This window comes from Emydura macquarii, unplaced genomic scaffold (assembly GCF_026122565.2).
Source record: "Emydura macquarii macquarii isolate MOO-44397 ecotype Brisbane River unplaced genomic scaffold, CSIRO-AGI_Emac_v2 contig_1253, whole genome shotgun sequence".
NCBI classification, from domain to species: Eukaryota; Metazoa; Chordata; order Testudines; family Chelidae; genus Emydura; species Emydura macquarii.
The window spans coordinates 71,558,045-71,578,192 of record NW_027131390.1 but is presented as its reverse complement, the minus strand read 5'-3'; the positions used below and the strand labels follow the sequence as shown (position 1 = coordinate 71,578,192).

Sequence of the window (20,148 nt, the reverse complement as noted above, 5' to 3'; positions counted from 1 at the left end):
GGGGTGCAGCTCAGGTGGGAGGGTAGGACGAAGGCGTTTTAAATCCCCGTTTCTCACGTGTGGCGGAGGGGCCCCACAATCGAATAGCCCCGGGCCCACAGGAGAGTTAATCCGGCCCTGACCGGGAGACAGGGGCAGGTTTCCTTGCTAGGGGGCGAAGAAAGGGCTGGCTGGGGCCCGGGCTCTATACGGCGAGGGGCAGGCTCGGCAGCTAGAGAACGGCGCGCGCACGCCACTCTCCCAGGGGACCCCCCTCCCGCCTCCTTAGTCCTGGATCGGGAGAAGAACGATGTAGGGGAGGGGAACGGTGCTGTCTCAGCGGCACAGGTGCGAGGGGGCGGGGCCCTCTCTCAGCGGGTGGGCGGGCTGGAGGGCGCCTGGGGGAGAGGTGCATGCCGGGAGGGCCTATGAGCGGTCTCGCTCGCTCACAGAGACCGCGCCTTCCTCGCGCGACGACCTCTTACCCGGCGGCGGCGCGCGCGCAACGCGGAAGTACGATGGCGGCGGCCGAGGAGGCGGCGGGAGGCGGCCCGGGGACCGGGTCCCAGCCCGCTGCCCAGCGCAGGTTGCGCATCCTCGCTGGCCACTTGCGCGGTTCGCCGGCGAGCCGGGCGCCCGAGGCTGCGCGGCTCCTCTCCCTGAGCCAGTGCAAGGCGCGGGGCGCAGTTGAGCGGCCGGTCCTGGCCACCATCCCTAAGAAACGGTGAGTGGGGCGGGGCCGGCCGGGCCCTGACAGAGCCGGGGTAGGGGAGCGGGAGCCCCCACCGGGGCTGGGCGCCTCTCGGTCCGCATGTGGGGGGGGGACAGTCTGCGGGCTGGGGCGTTGAACGTGAAGGTCGGTGGCCCTGGGGAGCGGCGCCCGGCCTGGGGCGGGGATGCTGGGCAGTTGCTGGTGCCCCAGCCCTGGGCATTGAGGAGTCGCCTATCGGGGAGCGGCGGTGCGTATTGGGCATCTCTGTGTCGCCACTCTGGAGCTGGAGGCTGTATAGGAGGTGCAGTGGCTGGGTTATTGGGAGGATTCACGTCACGTGTCCAGGTAAATTAGCAAGGGAGTTAATTAGGGTGGACGGAGTGGGGGCCGTCGGGTTAACCCGAGGTTGGGAAAATGCTGGGCAGGCAGCAGGGGCTTCTCCCGGGCATGAAGGGAATCGAGGGGAGACAGGAATGAAGGAACTGTAGTGAGTTTGCCTGTCTGCCTGGGCCATGGGCTGCAGGAAGTCAAATGGTCTAATTTTCTCTCTCTCTTATGTGTCAGCTGGAAGACTTACTGTGTGATTATTAAATGAAGAACTTGAGTGTGTTTATCAAATTGGCAAAGGGATCAGAGCCTTGATTAATGTTTGCAAAACATTAAAATTTGGTGGAAAGTCCAGTGTGTGTGTGAACTTTAGGGCTAGTTTACGCTAGATTCACTGCAGCTGCACCTTTGCAGTGTGTCTGGTGAAGATGCTCTGTGCAGACCAGAGAGAGCTTTCTCACTCCATGAGAGGTGGTGGTTATTGTCAGTGGGAGAAGCTCTCCCACCAGTATAGTGTGGTGCTTAGGTTGGTGTAACTTATGTAGTTCAGGGGGGTGGCTTATTCACATCCTTGAGCAACATAAGTAGTAGTGTGTACAAGCTCTTAGCTATGTTTCTTCCTATGGGTTTTCACTCTTCAGTTCAGGATTACTTGAAGTTTCTACCTGATCTAGATACTATGGAAAAAAAAATTTCATTGACTGGGCACTAACTTATGGGCTTCTGGAGTTAAAAAGCTTTGCTTTTGACTCTTTTTGCCATGAGGCTGAAGTTGGTTCTTTGTATGTGGTTCTGAGTTCCTTAATTCCAGAACAACTTAAAAAAAATCCATGTAAAATTACCTTTTTGGAAACTTCACCATAATGTGACTAAACTGTTATAAAATTTATACTAGTAGTACTGGGTGGAGACATTTCAGTTTCTGAATAGTTTGTGAATGATATTTAAAAAGATGGAATTCATTACTTTGATATATCAATCAAAATGCATCTTTTTTTTCCAACTTATTTTCTAGCATGTACAGAAATCTCTGGAAATATAGTAATGGAGAATCAAACTTTTGAATTTTTCTGTGATCAAACTTAACTGCAAATGTAATGATAAGAGGTATGGGTCATCATTAAAGATATGATTTTTTTTTTCATGGAAAATTTCAATAAATGTTAGGGAAGAGATGTGGGAAAATAAGGATATGCCGTGGAAAGAGGGAGAGTGTGGGAATGGAGTTTGTGTGCATGTGGAGTGGGGAGTTGGATAGCAAGCTCATTCCATAACAATGGCTCTTGTTCTTGTGGATAGGCCTTGCTCTAGGTGTTGTTGTGACTTGGTTCATGTGGTTGCAACACCACTTGAGTTTGGTGCATCTGCTTCTCCATAGATGGAGGCAGAGGACCAGAATTGATTGGCATTGCGACCTTGTCCATGGGTTGCAATGAGAATCAAACTTGGCCCTCTGCCCCTCCATCAGTGCAGGGGTGAATGTGCCAAACCTGAGTGGTGCTGTGACCATGTGGGCAAGGCTGCAACATTCAGAGGAAAGAAGCTGCCAGTGGAGGGGGGGAGGGGTGTGTGTGTGTGTGTGTGTGTCAGATTTTATTTAAATTAATGATTATGGCTAACACTGTGACCTCTGCACCAAAATTGTAGCCTTAGTCACCACATTTGCACAGTTGACATAATCCATTGCACTTGTTCACTTTGACTCCTGAAATTGTAAAATAAGTTAAGTTACTGTTTATGGTGATAGATGTTTTTTAACTGAGCAATTGTTACTATTAGTGCGGATCACTGGGGACACCTATATTTAAGCATTCCTAAGAACTTTTATTACAAGACCTTCATAGACTTTAAGGCCAGAAGGGGTCATCGTGATCATCTAATCTGACTTCCTACATATCGCAGGCCATAAATGTTATCCACCCCTTCCTGTAATAGACCCATGGTAATTCCAGCTGAGTTACTGAAGTCCTCAGATCATGATTTAAAGACTTCAATTTACAGAGACTCCATCATTTACCCTCACTTAAACCAGCAAGTGACCCAAGTCCCATTATGAAAGCAAAAAACCCCAAGGATCTCTGCCAACCTAATCTGGGGAACAATTCCTTCCCAACCCAAATATGGTGATCAGCTGAACCCTGATCATGTTGGCAAGACTCACCAGCCAGACCCCCTGTGAAAGAATTCTCTGTGGTAACTCAGAGCCCTTCCCATTAAGTGCCCCATTTCCGGCCATTGGGGATTTTTGCTACTAGCAGTTGCAGGTGGGCCACATGTCATTGTAGGAAATCTCATCATACCATCCCTCCATAAATTTATCAAACTCAATCTTGAAACAAGTTAGGTTTTTTTCTCCCCACTGCTCCCCTGGGAAGGCTATTCTGGAAGTCCACTCCTCTGATGGTTAGAGACCTTCATCTAATTTCAAGCATACACTTATTGTTGGCTAGTTTATATCTATTTGGTCTTGTGATAAATTAACACTGGTAGGCCAGAAATTTCAACTAACTCTTTTACAACGCATGGGTACAAGTTTCATCTGGGCCTGCTAATGGGTTCTAAAGTACTTTGTATTCTAATATGATATATGTACTGTGATGCTGGCAGACCAGGTGCCAGCTAATGCACCTGGCCCTCACTGAACATTGACATATGCATAGCAGGATACCAGTCTGGCTCACCTGTATTAGTATTGTTAAAATAAATATTAGAGTTATAAGAATGTGTTTAGACTTTATGAAATGCTTGGAGCTGCATGCATTAATCTTATATCTATCACATATTATAAAATAATATTTATGTGTTTGCTCTGTAACTATGGAAGTGTTTGCTAAAACTCCACAGTTCCAGAGAAGCATTACCAAGTGTGAAATTCTACTTTACCACAAGAGGTGTCGTCATCTCCCCAACAAAAGAGAGCCTATAGACACCAGATTAGCCATTGTGGAACATTAGTGGACAAAATACTTCGATTGCTCCCCCCACATCCATGAGGTGGAAAAATATGCAATCCCTCATCTCATCAGCTTCAGCTCTGGGAGAACGGGATAAAATCCCTGTCAAGAAAAATTATCGCTACGTTGCTTGGAGAAGGCAATATTTCTAAGCATAAGCAAGGGATCCCCAAACTTCTTGGTTTGGGTTAGTCCAAAAGGACACAGAGCTTGCATATAATAGCTACTATTTTCTTTTGGAATTTAAGACAGACACACAAATGAGACAGTCTGCTTTAACCTTGTAAATAACTCTCATTTCTTTTTCTTAGTTAATAAACCTTTAGTTAGTAATATTATAGGATTGGCTACAAGTGTCTTTGGTTTGAGATCTGAGGTACAATTGACCTGGGATAAGTGACTGGTCCTTTGGGAGTGGGAGTAACCTAAATACCATTGTGATTTTTTTGGTGTAAGGCAACAGTTCTCAACCAGGGGTTCCCGGCCCTCTTGGAGGCTGTAAACAGGTTTCAGGGGGCCCACCAAATAGCGTTGATGTTAAACTCAGTGGGGTCCAGGGCTGCAGTCCTGGAGCCTGGGCAACTGAGTTTTTTGCACCCCAAGCAATTGCTTTGTTTTCTCCCCCTGACACTGGCCTTGGCTTTTATATGCAGAAAAACAGTTATGGCACAGGCAGGCCATGGACTTTTTATAGCATGTTGGGGATGGCGGGTGGCCTTGGAAAGAAAAAGGTTGAGAATCTCTGGTGTAAGGGACTATTTCTCACAAGGGCAGGCTTGTGTGGGTGGCAAGATGCACTGGAGTGCCCAAAGGGACTGTCTATGACTCCACATTAAGGCTGTTACAGTGCTTTAGGAGTTCACACTTGTTACGTGATTTGTGAAATCTAATTATAGAACATACAACTACTTTGGGGTTTGTGCCCTGTTTCTTGACATTCTGCCCTGAGGTTGGCTCTCATGGGCATGAGCACTCCAGACGGCTTGACAAATCCATCATCATGCTTCTTTCCAGATAAAAAACAGATATTTGTTGAACATTTCTGCCGTTTCTGCATCATTATTAACAATTTTACCCTCTCCATTTAGCAATGGGTTGATATTATTGCTAGGATTTTTTTTTGTTCCTAATAGACTTTAAAATTTCTTCTTCTTGTCCTTAGTCCGGCTAGTCATGGATTTTTCTGTATCTTTGGATTCCTTTATGCGTTTTCTACATTTCATAACTTGTAATTTATGTTGACTGCCATCTGTTTCCCCTATTTTCCATATGTTGCTGCTTCTTTGTGTGATGGTCCCTATATGTATTCCAAACATGGGTGTGCATGCACGTGTGTGCTGTAGCCGGAAATTTTCAGCAGCAGTGTCTGTTGACCCTCATGGATTCTTATGCTGCCATATGCTCCAGGAGAGGTAATAAGAGGCCATAGGGGCAATGGGCCCTCAGTTCCCTCTTACCCTGTGTGATTGGAGTCAAAATCTTCTTGTGCTCATAGCTTGTACAAGAGCATTCGTCCATTGTATATAGTTAGTTCTAATGTCGTCTTAGTTGTGTAAATAGCTAATGTAGATAGTTGCCCCCCCTGAGGTCCACCCCAACAAAGTTGGGGGCATATGCCCTGTCTCCTGGAGCTTAAGAAATGTACTTTGTGCCCTTGCTTGTTCTCGGTGAGTGAGGAGCAGAGTCGGTGTCTTTCTTGCTTGTGGGAAACATACCTCACACTACGCTGTGACATCTGGTGTGTCATTCCCACCGCGGACCTGGGAGGCTAGTCTCCTGCGCTTCCACAAGGCCCTCATGGAGGAAGCGCTGTGGCCCTGTGTGGCATCCGACCCTGAACAGTGGAACTGGCGCTTCACCAGCAGTGAGCGCCCCACCTTCTACTTCCTGCCTGGTTCTGGCACTCCTGCCGAAGTGCAATAAGGGCAAAAAAGGAGACCTGCAAGCACTCTCATGGACGTTGCAGCAGATCCTCCTCAAGGACTGCTGTGACACACAGCGTTCCCTCCCTCAGCTGTGTCAGGTCAGGTGAGACATCATGTGCGGAACCTGCTACACCACCCCACTCCAAGGCCAAGTGAAAGGAGGCACTGATACCGTCAACTCCGCACCTGCCGTGCAATGCGCCAGCCCTCCGAGGCGTGCTCCTCCATCTCAGCAGGAGTCATCACGCTGTGCACTCCCTTCCACTTTGGCGGGCAGCAGGATGTGTTCCGGACACCTGGACGAACCGAGCTCCTGATGGGGCACCTTGACCTGCTATACCTGTCCTCCCCACTGCTCTGTTCCGTGACCACCTTTACTAGCAGAAGCACCACTCCCCCTGGGCCAGGATCCGCACCTGACGATTGCCAGACTACCGTCACTGATGGCCTCACAGCTGCCGGAGGCATTGTCGGGCTCGGAGGGCATCTCTGTGTAGGAGCCGCATTTCTCCCCGATATACTGGTGGAGTTCAGACTCCTGGGCTCCTGTACCACGCAGACTAACACCCCCAGCCTTGCAGCAGCGGTGCCCTTAGGGCTTTTACTCTCGTTGGACCCTGCCCCATAACCACATTGGCCTGTGTGAGACCTGTACTGCTGCCCATACGCACCTCGCATCACTCCACCTGTGCATCTCCACCAGAACAGTCTAGCTTGGACCCAGAGGCAGACCTGGAATGCGACCCAGAACAAATGGTGGCATCCTCATCTCTGCATGAAACCGTGATCCCCCCACCCCTCTCGCCTTCTGATGATCATCAGTACCAGGAGCTACTGCTGAGTGTGGCGCTTGACCTCTGTATCCCTCTGGAAGAGGTTCAGGACCAAAGCCATCAGCTGCTGGACATTACCCACCCATAGCTCTGCCCATTACAAGCTCATTCTCTAACCTGCATGATAAGTATGGCACACACTGGCATCCTGGCCTCAACACCTAAGATGGTAGAATACCACTACTTTTCTCCCACCCCGCACTGGCCTTGCTGGTGGTGCATGCAGCAACGGAAAGGCAAGACAGAATTCCTCCACGCTGCCAGATAAAGCGGCGAAGTGCTTGGACCTGCTCAGCTGCAAACTACTCTTCAGCCCTGTAGTTCTGCATTTCGAACTACTAAATTCTGCTGATGAAGTACGATTTTAATCATTATTCTAAGCTAGAAGAGTTTGTGGAGGACTACACGTGTGAGTTCATGTGACAAGCAGCACAGGTTCCAGGCCCTGGTGCAGGAGAGCTGCTTGATGGCCAAAGTCTGCCTGCAGGTGGTGGCGGATGTGGTGGACATGTCCTCCCGTTCCCTAGGCAGGGAAGTGATGATTATGTTAGGGAAGCCTGGATACAATCCTCAGGCTTTCCCAGGGAGGTCCAGTCCACCATCCAGGAACTCCCCTTCGAAGAGGACAAAATTTTTCTTAGCCAAGACTGACGAGGCCCTCTACTCCTTGAAGGACTCAAGGATGATCCTCCAGTCCCTGGGGATCTACAACCTGGCCCCCCCATCACCAACAACCTAAGGCGTTGTTCCACTCGCGCCCCTACTCCCCATACCAGCCCACCTACATCCAGTACCATGAGGTGCCTTAGATCCCAGTTCACTTTGGTCAATGCACTCCAGCCCCACACAAAGGCCCAATTTTGATGTGATTGTCGAGCTGTGAACCCCCCATATCATCGCCTCCGGTCCCTCTGTCACCTTTCGGGGTTGTCTTGCCATGGATCACTGGGTCTTGAAGATCGTAAGACAAGGCTACTCTATAGAGTTCCTCACCTTCCCCTCCCACCAGGCTGCCTGCCTCCTCCTCCTCCCCCCCCCCCCGACACCTCTGGGGAGCCTCACCCACTGCACCCTTCTCCAGTGCAAGGTGGACGACCTTCTCATAAAGAGGAACCAGTTGAACCTGTGCCGCTCCCTTCATGAGCAAGGGCTTTTACTCTCTGTACTTACTCATCCTGAAGAAGGGCAGGACCGCAGTGGCATATGTAAACAGACAGAGAGGCACCAGATTATGATTGCTGTGCACAGAGGTCATCCACTTCTGGAACTGGTGTCTCTGCCACAACATCTGCCCCTGGCAGATGTGCTTAGCTAAATATGGTACCTCAACCACAAGTGGGAGCTCTACGATCCCACTCGCCATGTTATCTGCTGTGCCTGGTGTCTCTTCACTACTCAGATGAACCGCAAATTCTCCTTCTTCTGCTCCATGGGGGGCAGGGATACAGATTCCCAGGGAGATGCCCTTCTCTTCCCACGGTGTGGTGGCTTTTGGTACGCTTTTCCACCCATTTCCCTCCTTCCACAGGTCCTGCACAAGATCTGCTAAGACCAAGCCATGGTTGTCCTGGTAGCCCCATGCTGACCTCAACAGTTCTGGTTTTCTGATCTACTCAGACTGTCTGTAGGCCCACCCTGCTGCACCTACTCACCCTGGACAGTGGCAGGGTTCGCCACCCCAGCTCAGGCCCACCTCAGCAGATGGCTTGGTTTTTGGATGGGGCTTGCACATAGGCAACAAAGTGGAAGCACTTCTCTTGGGTGCATCACCATCACCTTACCTTCCAGGACGTCTCCGTACCAATTGTCCTAGACTATCTCCCGGAGCTTAAGAACTTGGGCCTCACAGTTATCTAGATTGGTGTCCACCTCACAGCACTTATGCCTTTCTTTCTCCAATGGATGGAAGGTCGATGTTTACTCACCCTATCATTACTAGGTTTCTGCAGGGCCTGACGAACTGTTTACTGCTGATCCTTGCTCTTACCCCTTGCCTGGACCTCAGTCTTGTGCTATCTGCCCTTACTAGGCCTCCCTTTGAACTTTCTTTCCTTGCTCTGTCTTACACCTATCCATGATGGTCCTCTTGTTGCCATCACCTCCACACGGTGGGTCAGCGAATTGGCGGCCATGATGGCTGACACCCCCCACTGCCATACGATCTTCCATAAAGACAAAATTTCCCTGCACCTTTACCTTACGTTCCTCCCAAAGGTGGTCTCTAAGTTCCACCTCAACCAGTCCATCCATCTCCCCGTCTTCCACCCTAAACCACATGCCACCTCAGCGTACAGGACGTTACACTCCCTGGACATCTACAGTGCATTGGCCTTCTATCTGGACAAGACCCATTTCTTGCCATGCCTCTTCATGACCGTTGCAGAACATTCAAGAAGGCAAGCACTCTGGAAGCACACATGCAAATGAATCTCTACATGCATTGCAGAATGCTATGGTTGCTCCAGCACTGCACTGCCCGGCAGGATCATGGTCCACTTCACAAGAGTGCATGCAACCACCTCTGCCTCCTTGGTGGATGTTCCATGGCATGAGATCTGTCGCTTAGTGACGTGTCGCTCAGTCCACACTTTCACAGTGCACTACACCATCGATGCAGGGGCAGCCACAGATGCGACTGTGGGACATGTTGTCCTGCAGTAAGGTGTTACCTATTGCGCCCTTGCACCCATGTCCGAGTTGATCACTGCTCCGTACTCACCCATGTTTGGAATACATATAGGGGCCATCTCTTGAAGAAGAGGAGGTTACTTACTTGTAACTGGAGGTTCTTTGAGATGTGTGGTCCCTATTCGTATTCCAGTACCTGCCCACTGTCTCCTCTGCTGCGGACTGCATATTCAGTGGTAAGGGTGGTGACTGAGGGCACGTTGCCCTGCACAGCCTCTTATAGCCTTGTCAGTGTCAGATGTTGTGCCGGTCAATGGACACTGCTGCTGAAAATTTCCGGCACATGGCACGCATGCACACCCATGTTTGGACTACAAAGGGGGACTACACATCTTGAATAACCTCTAGTTACAGGAAAGTAATTTATTTTTTTAAATTCTAATTGCAGCTTTCACTTTGCCACTGAACTGGGATGGACTTTTAGTCAGTTTTCATTCCTGATTGTGGAATCATGGCTTGTAGGCCATCTAATAAATTCTTCCTTTTTCATTAACTCTCCCAAATTTTATTAATATTTTTCTGTCTAAGCTTTTTCTCCCAATCAGTTTAGCTCACAATTTTCTTCAGCTTTGGGACATTAACCCTCTTGAAACACCAAGAGTGTGTGTGTGTGTGTGTGTGTGTGTGTGTGTGTGTATGTGTATGTGTATATATATATACACACATACACATACACTGGTTGGAACTGTCTTCTGTTTGCCCATATTCATTATAATCTGGTCATGGTCACTGGTCCCTGAACAACCACAGTCTTCCAGTCTGGGGCTTGGTCATCTTTATCCATCATAAAGAGGTACAAAATAGTTTCCTAACACCAGTAGTATTGCACCCAGCATGAGGTAACTATCATCTGTAACTTTCAGAAGTTAATGATTTATAACTGGCTGTATGAGACCTCCAACGTGTGTCCCAAATTTAAGACCCTGTAACAGAATTTTTCTTTCCACACATTCCAGGCAGTTAATTAAGTAGTAATGCATCTGGTTTTCTGGTTTGATTTGGTGGTCTGTAACAGTTCCCTACCAGCACTCCATCTTGGCTTTAACACATTGATACATATGCATTCAAGATCCTGTGGTTCTGAGTTACCAGTAACTCACAAGCCTACACAAGCTGTGAGGTGTGTGACTACCCCCTCCGCCCCAGTAGATAAAACAGGATTGTATCCGAGAAACACCTGACTCCATCACCAAATTCTTCTAGCTAGAACAATTCTCAAGGTCCTGAATTTTTGGCTGATTTAGGTTGGATCAAAAAGGGTAACAAATACCAAGTGCTGCTTAGCTCTACTCCCTTGCTCTCAAGGAGGGATTAACCGTTCACACTTCAAATACTGATTCTGTGCACCAAGAATCCTAGCGACGTGGCCCTCTCTAATACACAAACAGACCTGTGTCTCCTGATCTATTCATTGGTCCACAGCCCAGACACACAATCCTCACAAACAAACAAAAGACAGGTCAAACATAGCACTCACCAAATCCCTCTAATTCCAAGCACAAGATCCGCAGCTTTACCTTCTGAAACTCATTTGTCACTCTTGCTGCATTGCTAAACAATGTGTGTATTTTGGGGGGAAGGACGGCTGGTGATGTGGACCAAACCTTTTCCTAAAGAAAAAGTTTCAGGTCAGGAAATGACAAGTCACAGCTACTTCAGAACAAGCTAACTGTCACTTGGGGTTTCCTGAGAAGTATTTTGTCACTTATAGCCAGTCTAAATCTACTTGCCTATTCAAGTACCATTTATAAAATGGAAGTGGGTTTGGGGGCCTGACTTGTGGCAGTATCCTGCTGAGGAATAAAGTTTTGGGACATGTCTCAGTTGCTTCAGAACAGTTGAATGGTCTCAGGGTCATGTCATTTGATGTGACCAAAAAGTATTTTGTCACTTAGACCTGTCAAAGCCCAGTTCCTTTATTTGAATAACTGAAATACATTGGTAATCAAATATGCTTATGGAGAAACGTCTAAAAATCAATGCACGATTTTTTAAAAGTTATTCTCTGAATAAGGAACTGGGAATCACAAATAAGAAACTGGTATCATGAACAAGGAACAAAATTCAGCCTAGGTTTTTTTCCCCAGCATATTGCTTAAAGGAACTTTTTCTTGTTTGATACAGTGTTTATAAATAGAGTAAAAATGACAGTAGTTTGCAGGTAGGGTAGAGAGGGAGGAAAAAATCTTTCAATTACTTATTGCAAATCCTTATTTTTTTTTCTGTTTCTATGTATTGCAATTATAACTGTGATGAAGGCTGCAACATCTCTTACCAGCAATTGGTTTTTAACCAATTTTAGGATTTATATTAAATGGACCCCTTCCCAGTGTGACCCTTCCATGCCTAGGATAGCCACCTGAAAATGCAACGGTCAGGGCAGGCTGTAAAAGGAGAGTAGGTTCTTCCAGCACTGGTGGGTGACACTGAAATCAGACTTTCCAACCAACCACAAACTGCTTCTGATTCCCCACACTGGTTATCAAGAAGGCAATATACGTAGCCCTCTTTACTGCGTTTCAGTCTCTGGCTCCCAATCAGCCACTAGTTCCAGTAAAGAAACCAGTTATTTAAACTCTGTGCTCTTTACCAAAAAGGTTTCCTCTGACCCCAAAGGGTCAGCCACAGTGTCAGATCAATATGTTTGGATCTTACCCAAAATACCATGCTGCCAGCCAATTCTTTAATAAATAAAATTAAAAGTTTATTGTAAAAAGAAACTATAAGAGAAATGTTAAAGGATTAAAGCAAACAGATACAGATTATTTGAAAGTCCAGATACAGATTATTTGAAAGTTTCTAGTAGAATTGTGGAGCTTGCAGGCTTGTATAATCCCTCTGGTGTACATCCAGTACCTGGATGGGTTTCAGTCCTTTGTTTCAGAGCTTCAGTTCAGTTGTAGATGAGATGATCTAGAAGCAGGTAAAGACTGAAGACAAAATGGATCCTGGGCCTCTACCTTTTATGTCCTCTGGTCCTTGCCATGCTGCTTGTGGAATTTCACATGAACCAAAATGGAGTCCAGAGTCACATGAGCAAGTCCTGGTGACTCATCAGATATATCCCTGGCTTCTCCCCCTGGGCCACTTGCACCTGTGAATGTCTTAATGGGTCACTAAGCAGGCTATTGTTATAGCCATCCTGTCTGAGGTGTTACCCAGGCACAGCACAATTTGAAATACAGATATATCAAACATATCCATAACTTCCATTACACACACAACACCTGAATATAAACATTATCATCTTACTTAGCACATTATAGCCTTTCTAACAATACCTAGCATGTCATATCTCACATAAATTACTATGATTTTGACATATTGGTGTTAAATAACATAATAAATGCCCCTCCCCCCCTAATCCAGCCAGTGTGACACCCAGTTTTTTCACTAAAGATGAGCCACTCTGTGACTTGAGAGTAGGGAACAATGGATTTCTGGCAAGGATGCATGTGACTTTCTTGAGGCTTTTTTGGGTTGTGAAATGAAATTTCTTTGACCAGAAATACTACTAATTCTGTAATTGAATGTTTTTGTATTACTGTAGCATCTACAGGCCAATCAGATCAGGATTAAATGTTGTACAAACACATAGTAAGTCACAGTTCCTGATTCAAAGAACTTATTCTAACAAGTAAGACAAGGTAATATAAAGAACAGGATGAGCGAAGTTCATACCCAATCAGGAGCAGTAATTGCAGCTTGCCACCTGCCTAGCCCATTATCAGCTTGTAGTTTTCTGTATTCATTTATGGCCCAGGTAAGTCTTGAGGAATGACTTGAAGGATATATGGTTATTGCTTTATGATTTTTGGCTGGAAGATTTTCTTTATGCATACAGCAAGAATTAACTCTAACTTTTCTACATCCTAATCCCTCACTAGGAACATCTAATTTTGATTATTAAAACCCTTCTTGTCTTGAGATGCTCCATTTAGTATCCTTTCCCAGCAAATAGTTTGTCTTTTTTCCTGCTTTTCTTATGGGGTGTTCCAGCTATTCCTGGCTTACATCCTACAATGCCTTTAGTAATCCTTTTTGGAGTCCATGAAAGTTTTGCCTTAGTCACTATTGGAAAATAGAGCCCTTGCTCAGATGACCATATCCAACAGTTAGTAGTAGATAAGTCTGTTGGGAGAAACTAGAAACCATTTTTACCGCCATGTCACTGAAACGCCCATACAATTAGTTTTGACTGACATGGTGGTAAACACCAAAAACTCTTGGAACCTTGACTACCTGGGGCTCCAAGTGGGAATTTGCATGCAATTTCAGTACCTAGTCAGGGATGGTTTAAGGATATTTCCTTTCACTAGGGTTGTACAGTGGACAAATACATGTAAAATAGTATGGTCTCTTTTTTTGTAATAGAGGATTGAATTAAAGGAAATACTTTTAAAAAAGCTCTTCCTCTTTGATGTAGATCTTGCTTGTAGCACCACATGGTTTAACATGAAGGCAAACAGTCTCCTTTAGGCATTCCAGCCCTTTGTTCCCTTCCAGACAAACTGATCTAATACAATAAGAAGTTACTGGAAACCCAGTTCACTATATATGAGGTTTTACCAATCCCAAAGGATCAGACACTTACCCCCAGGTCAATATCTATCCCAGATCTGACCCAAATATCATGCTGTCAGCCAATCCTTAGTAAAATAACTAAAGACTTTATTAATAAAAGATAAGAAGTTATTGAATGGTTAAAGAATCATATACATACAAGTACTTTTTCAATGTTCACAGATCAGGACCATAGCAGTGATGGAATAGACTGCTGGTTTGCAAAAAGGCTCTCTAGTAACTCAAAAAACATTGAAAGGTCCTCAGTCCACAGTTCAAAATACTCCTTTTAGTTGTAAATCCACAGTCCAGAGAATTGGAGCAAGAATGAGGCAAAAATGGAGATGTCTCAGGTGTCTTCTATATTCTCTGCCATGTTTGTGGAAAGTTACTGTCCCAAATAATGCCCATAGCCCCGTGGAAAGTTACCGACAAAGATTAAGTCCGAGGTCACATGCCCACATCACATGCCCTTACGGTTTTGCTGGATCATAACTTCTCCTTTCCCACTCTCCTCAAGAACAGGCAGCCATGTCAATTTCAGGGCTTAACTGTAATTGACAAGGCTGCCCCAGCTGGTAGCAGGGCCAACTCTCAGCTCTCCACACTCCAGTGCTTACCAGTGCTCCTGATAAGGATGCGTTCCACCTATCCAAGGAGGGCAGTGTGGACATGAGCCACTGCTGTAATTACAGTGATGGTATAAGTCAATCTACATTAGGTTGACTTATTTTTTAAGTGGAGAGAAGGCCTGAGATTTGCTGCTGCAGTATGGTGGGTTTTTTAATATAGCAGTGATAAACAGAAGTTTGATAACTCTTAAGTATAAAAATTTACATATGACATTTTAAAATTTCTTAGGACCTTTAAATATAGAACATGTTTTAATGACTATCTTTATGAGATAGTTTAGGGCTGTTTAAACCCTGGGGAACTTGCTTTCTAGTTCCTTCCCTTCCGGGATTTTATGGGTGCTAATACATGTGTGCATGCACAACCACCTTCAACTGTCTCCTTTTAAAGTGTAAACTGCAAATTTGCCTTCAGCCCTTTTGAAGATGATTATGAAGCAATATCTAATACCATAATTTTGCAATTTATAAAGTATTTTCCATTCACTGTATTTTTTTTAAGAGCTGTTTTGTGAGCTTCAGACCTACAGCCATATTCCATCCTTACATTGTGTAATTCGGTCTTCATTATACTTTATAACTCATTCATTTGTTCAGATTATGGCTTGGTGGACTTTAGTTAAAGGTTAGCTGCACAGGAATATAAAATTTGGCTTGTGCACTTTTTGGCTGTTTTATGATACTAAATGAAGGCCTGAAAGGCTGTAGATTTTGCTTGTTTTCTAAATTAAAATTCAATTCTGTCTCAGCTGCAAGACTGGAGAATGAGGTTAAAAGATGAGCAGCTGACAGGAAGAGGATTTTTAGTTAGACTGTTAAAAACTTTTGTTTATTCCTCTAACGTCAGTGACTGACTTGTTGGATAAAACACCTTTTGTTAGGACTCCATATCCTACTTGTTTAATTCAAGTGTTAAATTTTCAGTAAACACTTTCAGAGATTACCAAAAGATTCTTCAGCAAAACCAGGGATCTGACATGCCTGATTTTTAAGATTAGAAACAAACAGACTGGAGGGAAGAAGGGTGGTTGACACCTTTAAGATGTCTTTATACATCATACATTGAGCCTCATTTAAAAAACAAACAACCCATTTTCTGGTCAGCTTTAACTTGTGGGACGCTTAATTTTGAGTTATAATTTGTCACCTTTAAATAAAATGAAAGTCATGTAACTATAATAAAATAGATAAATTTATTAAGATTCTCAGTAGGAATAGATCAAACTTAAGCCTGGTCAAATAAGTAGACTAGATAACCATAGGGATAAAATATGTAGTGATTCAAAGACAAAGGTGTTGCATTTTTGCATATAAAGATATAAAGGCAATTAATGTATGGTTAAATGTGAAGTATTTAATAGTTGGGTAACAGTTATTTGAGAAATCTTCATCAGGATCTAGATCACTTAAATGAGCTTCATTTTTATGCAATTGTGTTAGGTTTGGTTTGTTTAATTAAAGAAAATCTTCTCATGTCTTGATTTTGTTGGAAAACACATGGAACCTTGAAAAACTAATTATAGGAATCTGATAACTAAGGATGCAATTCTGTCACGGATTCTGTGATCTCCACGACTACTTCTGAGGCAGGATTGGAGCAGCAGCTGTCAGCCCTGAAGCAACTGACTGGCAGTCAGCCCTGCGGCAGCATCTGGAGTTGGGTCAGCCTCTGCTGCAGGAGCAGCAAGGGAGCCATGTGATGGGGATAGGATAAAATACGTAGACTTTGTACAGAACTCAACAGCATTGCTGTTGAATAGCACAAGAAATTCATAGATCTGTACAAAATAATAAGCCCTGCATGCATTTCCCTGCCTCAGTTTCCTCACCACTCTGCATAATTGTTTTTGGACCGTTGGTATCTGATGTCCTTTGGTTGCAGGGCATTGCTGGTGTGTTAAAACATGAAGCCTTTTCCTCCACCTATGACTCAGATCTTGGCCAGTCTGTCCCTTTCAGCATGAATAAAATATTTTTTTTTAAAATTGGGGTTTATTTATGGGTTTTTATGTAAATAGGATTTTTTAATATTAAACTTGAAATTATGACAACATATGTTAAGGTCTGAATTTACTTTAATCTATTAAAATCATTTACATTAAATAGATAAATAAATATTAAGCAGTATATGTTTGCTGCCAAAGGTTTAAAGAAAGTCAGACCGCTGAACTGGTGGGGATCACTGGCTGAACACCTGGAACCAGTTCCTTGAAGTGCTAAACCAGCTGCTTCTCCAGATGCAAAGAATATCTTGTTAATTTACACTTGTTCAGCTAGGTTAGTCCAATTACTAGTTCATTTAAAATTGAATTCAAGATTGAAAAAGTGGGAAAGCTTATTTTCCTCTGCCAAATGACGACTAAAAGCTTAGGTGTGAAAGGATGAGATCTACTAGTGCTAAAAACTTGAAGGATGTGGTGACCAGAAACAATTCATTCAATTCACTAACTGCAGATAATTCCTTCGTTTAATAAATCAGTTTTAAATGTAAAACATGTTTTTATAAACTTTTTTCTTATATATCCAGCACATTTGATGGTTTTATTTAACTAATAAAAAGTTAAAATGGTTTTGAGCATTTAAATTTCATTTGAATTTCCATTCATGTAGAACTTGACAAAAATCACAAGTATAAAAATCTAGTAAGTAAGAAATATATTACTTTTTTAACATGAAAATTTTGCATTAATGTATGTTAATCTATATAATTACTTAAATGTGTATAGATATAATATATCCTGGTTAGCAGAAAGAAGCACCGAATTTATTGTAAAATCTATATTTAGTTGCAAATCAATACATCTTAATGGTAACCAACCAATGAGAATGAACTTTTCTTTAGGAAAGTAACTAAGTACAAAGGCAAAACAAGATGAAAGTTGATTTTTAAATTAATTTTCTGCTTGCTCATTTAAATGATTGGAATTGTTTTTTGTTTTTTGTTTTTTGAATCGCTTTGATTTAAATTGGTCCATTCTGGTCTTTTCCTCTCCCTTCTGTGTGTTTTCTCTCTGGGTATATCTACATTGTGTTTTAAAACCCACAGCAGACAGGCTGCGACTCGCTACCCCATGTTCTAAAACACAGTGTAGATATAGCCTCTGTCTCCCCCAATGAGTCCTTTTAAAACCTTAAAGTTTCTCTGCCTGGTGACTCCTAGATCAGCTTCTTCAAGTGATCCCGACCCGTACTAGGTGATTTCATTGCTAGGCAACCTCTCACCTGATAAGCCAGTTCTCCTGAGTAGGAGCCAGCCTTTTGTTTAGAGCTGATTCAGTTTCAGTGGGAGAGCACTTAAATATGTCCCTTCTATTGTTGGCCCTTTGCCACCAGGTTTTAAAATTAACATGGAGTTAACTGGACAACAGAGAAGGTAAAGTCCACTTACAAAATGGAGATTGCAGTCTGATAAACTTATGAATTCTGAACTTATCTTTATCAGACTGATTTTTTCCCCCTCCCTCCAAATAGTCACAGGATATAATCGGTTGCATGTAGTCAAGAAACATACTGGTGTTCTCAGGCAGAAAAGGACAGGGGTTGAATTGGTCCAGCTTGCAGTAGGCCAGTATTCAGTAAGCCAGAACTTCCCCTCTTGTATTCCAGAATCTAATATTTAATTTAAAACTATTCATTATCCCTTGTGGTTGCCAAGTTAATCTTCAAAATGTGAATCCAGTGTAAACTGGTGCAGTGACATAGTGTGAGTGGAGACACTGGATGACCTGTGTTGACCCTATCAGTCCTCCTGCAGCTGTCCCACAATGCCCATTGCTGGTGACTGACTGCTCTGATCACAATTTTAAATTCCATGACCAAGGAGGGGGTCACAGAGACCAGGAGCCATCCCACGTCTAAAACCCTCCCACGTGTTTTTGAAATGCCTTTTCCTGATTGCCCACCTTGGCAACAAGGGTGAGCTGCTAGGTGTACAACTGCCCAACCAACCAGATCTACTGTACCTACACAGAGGTACTACATACTTCCTGCCTGCTCCAGGCATGACTGCATTTGATCTCCTGAGCCTATGGGGAGAAGAGGCTGTGCAAGTGCAGCTACAAACAAGCTGTAGAAACATGGACATCTAAGAGCAGATTAAACATGGAATGTAGGCAAAGTGGTATGATATGGATTAGCAACAATGCTGTGTGAAAGTGAAGGAACTTTCCCAGGGATACAAGAAGGCAAGTGGGTGCAACGATAGATCTGGTGCTGAGCTTCATTTCTGCTGCTTCTGCAAGGAACTGCGTGCCATACTTGGCGGAGACCACATTAACACCCTGCAGACCACTGTTGATGCCTCAGAGGACTCAAGATAGACATCTGTTCCATGATCAGTGAGGAGAAGGAGTGGGAAAGGGAAGAGGCATCAGGGGACTCAGCAAGCCAGTTTGAAACTCCATCACAGTATAGTCACTCCTGCCAGGCGAGCACAGATGAGCCTGGTAAAGGGGAAGGGACCTGGGGTAAGTGTATTCATTCATTTTTGCTTAGTGTTTAAATTTAAAGATGGCACCCAGCCCATCCCAAGTTAACAAGACACAAGTATCAACTTCTCAATTTTTTTAATTGTATGAGATGTAGTAGAGGTACAATAAACAGAGGTTGAATTCGCACCTGCTTTTCATTGGCTGCTGGGTTGGGATGTTTGGTGGGGGGGCATGCTGAGTGCTTCATGTGCATACGGATGTCCATTTTATCTGCCTGAGAGATCTTAATGAAACTTTCATGAGCTACTCTGCAGTCCTCTCCCGAAGGCTGCCTTACTTCCTCCTCCATAGTCGGATGCTTTCCAATGCTGCTTTCCCATGCCACTTTCTGATGAATTCGGTTGGCACCATTGCCAGGCTATCAGCATGTGGACTCGGCTGCTACTGGCATCCTGAAGTTGCCCATGTTCTCTGTGACTTTGTGACCCTCAGGAGTCAGATATCAGGTAAAATCACCACTGCCTCTGGAAAATAATGCTAATATTCAGCACCATTGCCCTATACCTGTATCCATGAATTTGGGGATTGAAATTTTAAAGCCTTGAGCAACAGAAAATTGTTTCCCTGCTTGCTCCTGATGGGCTGTACTCACCTTGTCTGGGGCTGGAGAGTGGTGTGCTGAAGCACTCTGAAACTGAAATGTCAGTAAGCATTTTTTATTGGAAGTGTTTATGGAATAAGGGAAAGGAGTTTTGAAATTTGTCACTTTCCCTTGTGACTATAAATCCAATGATACATCTGTCTGTTTTTATCAACAGCTTCTGGCATGCTGACCTTGAGGGGTGCCCTCTCCATGCCCATAGAATGCCTGATCCCGATGAGGATGACGATGATTAGGGAGGACTGCATTGGATCATAAACAAAGGGCTTGGAGAGCCAATATGATTGACAGCATAGAAGATGACAAAGGACAGAAAAAAGGCAGCAGGAGTCCCAGCAGGACAAGGGAAGGAAATACACCAGGACCTAATGGGTCTTCTCAATCAGCAAACCCAACCCTGGTTGGACCTACAGGTTCAAAAATCCCAGACTCATTAACCTTCAC

At 44.4% G+C, this 20,148-nt stretch overlaps 1 protein-coding gene across 2 annotated transcripts in view; it reads left to right on the top strand.

Moving 5' to 3' along the window:
- Positions 1-415: 415 nt before the first annotated feature.
- The window catches only part of AGPS (alkylglycerone phosphate synthase), a 142,551-nt gene continuing 122,818 nt past the window's right edge, over positions 416-20,148 (top strand). For both annotated transcript variants that reach the window (XR_010919851.1, XM_067549183.1), the window contains exon 1: positions 416-703. Coding sequence is in view for 1 of the 2 variants with exons in the window: in XM_067549183.1 (XP_067405284.1) it covers positions 498-703 (206 nt within the window). In the remaining variant the exon portion in view is untranslated. The remainder of the gene's footprint in view (positions 704-20,148) is intronic.